The sequence below is a fragment of the Seriola lalandi genome, unplaced genomic scaffold (assembly GCF_002814215.2).
Source record: "Seriola lalandi dorsalis isolate HSWRI2012SDOR001 ecotype SW California unplaced genomic scaffold, Sedor1 jcf7180002054722, whole genome shotgun sequence".
Classification (NCBI taxonomy): domain Eukaryota; kingdom Metazoa; phylum Chordata; class Actinopteri; order Carangiformes; family Carangidae; genus Seriola; species Seriola lalandi.
Genome location: NW_019525275.1, coordinates 342,818 through 349,276, shown reverse-complemented (window position 1 = coordinate 349,276; position 6,459 = coordinate 342,818). Strand labels below are relative to the sequence as shown.

Below are 6,459 nucleotides of genomic sequence, written 5' to 3'. Positions count from 1 at the left end.
TAATACATGATGGAGGGATGTGACATTGTTTTATATCAGAGTCTTTTATATCAAGACATTTCTCAAAACCAGAATATGATCAGGGTGACTTTTGAACACTGGAAATAAATCATGTACTCATCCCGGCAGTAGCCCCCGTGGCACTCAAAATTTCCCTGGAATTTTCTAGTTAACTGATTATTGTACAAAGATGACTCTGTCTCTGTCTATGTTTCTGTCTCTGACTCTTTCTCTCACTCTGTCTCTATGTCTCTGTCTCTGACTCTGTCAGTGTCTCTGACTCTAACTCTGACTCTGTCAATGTTTCTGTCTCTGACTCTTTCTCTGACTCTGACTTTGTCTCTGACTCTAACTCTGACTCTTTCTCTGAGTCTGTCTATGTCTCTGTCTCTGACTCTAACTCTCTCTGACTATGCCTTTGTGGCTGACTCTGTCTCTGACTCTGTCTCTTACTCTTTCTCTGACTCTGTCTATGTCTCTGTCTCTGACTCTAACTCTCTCTGACTATGCCTTTGTGGCTGACTCTGACCTGTCTATGACTCTGTCTATTTCTCTCTGTCTCTGTCAGCTGGTCTGGGCAGGACGGGCACTCTGATTGGCTGTTACCTGATGAAGCATTACCGCTTCACGGCAGGTGAGGCCATCGCCTGGATCAGGATCTGCAGACCGGGCTCTGTGATTGGACCACAGCAGAACTTCCTGGAAGAGTGAGTCTCTCTGATTGGGTGTTTGTGGTCAGTGAGGGAGGAGCCAGGTTTTGATTTATTGGCAGAGAAACAGGAAATGGTCAGCATTATGCACAGGTGCAGGTCTCACTTGACCTAATCCTCTATGCTCTCTCATAAACCACATTCAGACTCCATCCGCTCTTCGTCTTCTTTTTATGCTGCTTCTGCGTCTTCTTCTTCTTCTACTCCTCCTTCTTTTTCTTCTACTACTGCTTCTTCTGTTTCATCTTCTTCTTCTTCTTCTTCTACTGCTTCTTCTTCTGCATCTTCTTTTTCTTCTGCTTCTTCAAGTGGTTGAACACTGATCACAGCTAATCATCAGCTGACTGTGACATCACAGATATGATCTAACAGCTGTGATGGTCTAGTTGAGGTCACCTGACCCTGTGTATGTGTTCACAGGAAGCAGGCAGCACTGTGGTTACTAGGAGACAGCGAACGTTCCCAGAAGGCCAAGATGCTGGAGGAGAGGGTGGTGTCTCACCTCATCACCAGTATGGACGACCTTACTTTAAACCCCACCCACAACAGCAACATGTGCAGATCTCCGAGCTCTGACCATCTGCAGGAGGTCACACTCACACTCACACTCACACTCACTCACACTCACACACACACACACACACCCTCTCTCTCATATGGTGTTTTTGTTTTCTCTTCCAGACTGAAGTCACGGACAGTGGTCTGGGTCTGACCCAGGGAGACAAACTGAGAGCTTTAAAGAGCCGGCGGCCCCCCCGCCCCGCCACAACCGGCGCTCTGAGGTACCAGAAATTAATGGAGCAGCTGGTAGATTTCAGAGTGACTCATGTCTGACATGTGGATATAAAGTGACTATTTTCTTTCAGAGTGGAGGAGATGAAGATTCACAGTAGATCAGCCTCTCAGCCGCTCAGGTACCAGTCAACTCCAACCTCTCACCTCTGACCCTGAAGCTGTAGTGTCATCACACAGAAGACACAATCACGTACAACTCCACTCTTTAGTTGTTCACCCTGTCTGCTCATCATAGTCCGGATCCAGGACCAGGTTCCTGTGGTTACATTCAGAGCTCTGCAGTGTCCAAACCAGCAGCAGGTCTCTGAGGTCTGACCATGATCTGACCAGAAGAACCACATTATTTATCCTGATGTTTTAGACCAATAACGTGTTTGTGTGTGTGTTTTCAGGTTGTCAATGGGGGCGTGTCAGGGCCCCTCCTCCCCTCTCAAGTCCTCCAAGTTCCCAGCATCCTCTGCTTCTGCTGCAGCCAAGAGGATCGGGAGAAGTCCTTCGTCGTCAGCGTCAAACATCAGGAGGTCAGTGTCACCACCAGCTTCCTGTCTCACTCCCGCTCCTCTTCATCACCTCTTCTTAAGTTTAACCAAAGTCTTTCTTAAACCTGACTTGATCCTGCTTAGATCTTGGTTAAACTTAACTTGATCCTAATTTAGATCTTTGTTAAACTTGACTTGATCCTGGTTTAAACCTGACTTGATCCTGGTTTAGATCTTTGTTAAACCTGACTTGATCCTGGTTTAGATCTTTGTTAAACCTGAATTGATCCTGTTGACTCGGGAGTTTATATCAGTGTTTTCTGATCCAGGATCAGCAGGATGTTTTCATAGTATGTTGTCGTGTGTATGTATCACGGTGGTCATGTGTTGTATGTGATGCCCTACCCCCCAGCTCAGCTCTTGGCTCTCGATTGGCCAGCTCTCTCAGTGATCTGTACGCCCCAGACATGGAGGAGAACAGGAAGACTCCCTATTCCTCCCCTCCCCCCTCCTCCTCTTCCTCTGTGTCTCTCAGCCCCGCCCTCTCTACTCTGGTCCCGCCCTCTCTCGGTCGCTATGGTAACAGCCTTCGCAGCATGCAGCACGAGGTTAACAACAACAGCGGTCCATACAGCAGCTCCACAGCGCCCCCCACAGGGAAAAGCTTCGTCCGACCAGGGCCCCAGGACTTCGGCGCCTACAGGGGCCCCGGGCCTTATAGCGCTGTGAAGGGCCCGTCAGGACGTTACCTGAGCCGCTCCATACCTGTAAGTCCTCTGACACAGCAGCAGCTCAGCCCAACCCTCTCCGATGATTGGTTCTCTCTGTTCTGACATCACTAACACACTGGACAGATCAGGACCTGGTGTTACACCTCTACCTGTTCACCTGTGCACCTTTTCACAGGTACAGGCTCCTCTCTATAAAATCACCTGATACAGTCTTCATCAGCTGCTTCATCATTCTCTGTCTATCCCTCAAACTCAGTGCCACTGAACACAGTGTGATCAATACGTGTGATTAGTTTTCTTAATAATAATGATGATAAATGACTGTTCACCTGTTCAGGTGAAAGTAGCTCAGAACCTCCTTCAGAAAAATAAAGTCAACAAACTTGGATATTTCGTTTTTATAGTTTGAATTTATTCTTGAAATGACGGAGCTCCGCCCTGATTGATCAGCTGGTCATTAAACACAGGAAATAAAATCACACTCTGACACCAGGAAATGACACATCTGATTTCAGCTGAGTATTCCACAACTAATCAGATAATTATAATAATAATGATAATAATAATAATTACTAATAATAATTAATGATAAACCTGAGCAAAAATAACAGGTTGTACTCTGAAGGGGTCAGAACATTTTTTACATGTCAACATGTTTCCATTCTCTCACTCACTCACTCACTCACTCACTCACTCACTCACTCACTCACTCACTCACTCACTCACTCACAGGGGGAAGTGGTTGTTGTTGTTGTTGTTGTTTACTGAGGCTGTGGACTCTCTGTCACATTAACAACTCTGACTCTCACTAACATGAAGCTGCTGCTGAGTTAAAGGATCCAGATCTGAGTCTGAGGTCTGAACAGACTCCCCCCACCCTCCCCCCAGGTTTACCTGCTGTCCCTAATAAACTGACCCCTAAGTGTAAAACTAAGTCAAACTTTAGCCAATCAGGTTACAGCGCAGAAGGTGGAGGTGAGTCTGACAGGTGTTATGAGCTGGAGATAATTAATGAAAACCTATGTCTGCAGCCAATTGATCAGTACTGATCAGTTTTCAGTGGCTGAGGAGGAGGAGCAGCGACCTGTGACCTTTGACCCGTGAAGTGTGTAATGCTGCTTTAACAGTGATAATTTGTTCATGTGTTTCAGTCTCTTCAATCTGACTACATCCAGTACTAAAACTACACACCTGACCTGAAGACACATTACCCACAATCCTCCCTGACTACCCACAATCCCTCCTGTGTTGGATGCTCAAAGGGAAGCTGATGACTCTCCGTCAGGACTGAGAGGCAGAATCAGACTGTCTGTTAATATGATGTAATGTACACACGTGTGTTTGTCTGCAGAAGAAGATTTATTTAGATAAAGAAGAAGATTTTATATTTGTGACTGAAGAAACTTATTTTCGTTTTAATGAAGATCATTTTTTGATAAACAGAAGAATCAGCTGACGAGGACTTCTCTGTTGTCATGGTTACAGTGTTTACTTCTGTGTGAAGGACTTTTATTTTTTAATCAACAGCAATAATGATGATAAATGACCATAATAATGATAGAAGAAGAATGTCAGCAACAAACTCAGGGTGTGTGGTCTCTGTCTCTGGTGGATCAGTAGATCTGAAATGATTAATCAATCGATCAATAAGTCGATCAACAGGAAACTAACTTGCATCAGTTTTAATCATTTTAATAAAACACACCTGCATCACACAGCCCAGTTTAACTGGTCCAATTTAAACTACTCCAGTTTAGCAGTTGTCTTCTGTTTATAGCTGATGGTTAGTAGATTCTTGATTATTGATTGGTATTTGATAGACTGAGTGATTCATGTTCATGGAGGAGAATCAGATCCTGGTTCCAGATAAATCAGAGCTGAAAGACTAGTGATGACAGGTGTGTGACAACAGGTGTATCTGAGCAGACTGTTGTCATTATATCCTGAGTCCAGAATCTAACAGAGACGGATCCTGAACATTTTTAATTTGACCTTTGACCTGTGTGTTAGTGATCAGCTGATCTCAACTGATCATGAATTTAAAAACTTCAGGTTCACCAGAGACCAGGGACCAGATCATAGTCTGAAAACCAGCAGCTGTGGTCATGATGCGTTCACTGACCAGTGGCACAAAATGCATCACTGTACATCACATGCATGTGTGAGGGAAAAATTCTTGTTGGTTTAGATCATGTGACACTTCACATGTCTGAGTGACCACAGGAGCCTGAACCAGATTTGCTCAGACCAGATGACAGTGTGTTCAGGTGTGTTTGTGTAATAAGAGAAGAGAAAGTGGGTTTTTCTCTTCTGATGGAGCTAGGCTAACAGTCTTTATGCTAAGCTAGGCTAACTGTTTCCCCCTGCTTCCAGTCTTTATGCTAAGCTAGGCTAATCAGGTCCAGGACCCAGATTAAACTGATCTGAAAAAGGATTTACTGAAAACGAGACTCTGAATATCTGTCAGCTGATATGCTGTCAGGACATCAGCTGATCCTCCTCTAGTCCAGGTGATTCACCTGCTGACTGTTCAGAGCTCTGATTGGTTGAAACAGCTGAATGTTGATGTCAGGATGTTTAATGTCAGTCAGATCGATCAATCAATCAGAAAATATTTTTAATATTGAGTTTTACCTCTGATGATGATGTCACCAGCATCCTGTCACACAGACACTTTCAAAATAAAAGCTCCAAGGACCAAGACAGAAAAATTAGGTGTTAAAATGGAACCAGAACCAGTCAGATGTTGATTAGGTTTAGGTCCAGTTCAGGTCCAGTTCAGAAGTCAGAGTTCAGTTTGTAAAAACCTGAAGTGCCTTCAACCTGTTGAACTCATGTTTCTGATGTTTGCAGAGGGCTTTTATTTTGTTAATTGAGTATTAAGTATTAAGACTTTACTGATGAAGGGAAACATTTTAATCAGCGTGTCGCTTTATTTTAACAGCAACAAATAAAATCATTTTCTGTTTCACTTTGTTTTCATGTCTCTGTCACCACATACAGTCCACCTTAACCATTCCAGTTTAACCAGTGCAGTTTAACTAGTCCAGTTAACCCAGTCCAGTTTAACTAGTGCAGTTTAACTAGTCAAGTTTAACCAGTCCAATTTAAACCAGTCCAGTTTAAGTAGTCCAGTTCAACCAGTCCATTTTAACTATAGTAGTCCAGATTTACCAGTCCAGTTTAAACTGGTCCAGTCCTAAATCAAAGACTGAGACCGAGAAGACCTGAGAGACTGAGACCGGATCCAAACCTTTGAGATTGGAAACAGTAAGAAGACCAGGACTCGTTCAGGATCATGTGATGTGGAGTCTTCACCTGCACAGGTGACAAACAAACAGTCTCTGAAAGTGAGTCTGGTCACATGACTCCACGAGTCATCACAAACTGATCACTCATGTCAGGATCAATACAAGGTCACAGAGCTACTCAGTGTAATCACAAAACTCTGCACATCGATCAGTTAATCAATCAGACAGTCAGACTTCTGGACTCGCATCACTGTAAAACAAGACTCTTACTTTGTAACATTATTAAATGGTGATGAGTCAGGTTCAGATCTTTTTCTACACTCATACTTAAATATCATTATCATCATTACTATTATTGTAATTATTATTATTGTTGTCATTATATTATTATTATTATTATATGTGTGTCACACACACATTCGTGTAACTGGTTTGAACAGAGGAACAGTGTTTTACATGTTTTACAGTGCTGCAGTTTCCTGTCTGTCCTGCA

At 43.5% G+C, this 6,459-nt stretch overlaps 1 protein-coding gene across 2 annotated transcripts in view; it reads left to right on the top strand.

Moving 5' to 3' along the window:
- cdc14ab (cell division cycle 14Ab) overlaps positions 1-5,686 on the top strand; it is a 16,137-nt gene extending 10,451 nt beyond the window's left edge. For both annotated transcript variants that reach the window (XM_087178755.1, XM_023424172.2), the window contains exons 10-16: positions 569-707; positions 1,131-1,299; positions 1,392-1,492; positions 1,577-1,624; positions 1,898-2,026; positions 2,397-2,751; positions 3,867-5,686. In XM_087178755.1, the coding sequence (XP_087034881.1) occupies positions 569-707; positions 1,131-1,299; positions 1,392-1,492; positions 1,577-1,624; positions 1,898-2,026; positions 2,397-2,751; positions 3,867-3,896 (971 nt within the window). In that variant the 3' untranslated portion in view covers positions 3,897-5,686. The remainder of the gene's footprint in view (positions 1-568; positions 708-1,130; positions 1,300-1,391; positions 1,493-1,576; positions 1,625-1,897; positions 2,027-2,396; positions 2,752-3,866) is intronic.
- Positions 5,687-6,459: the final 773 nt, after the last annotated feature.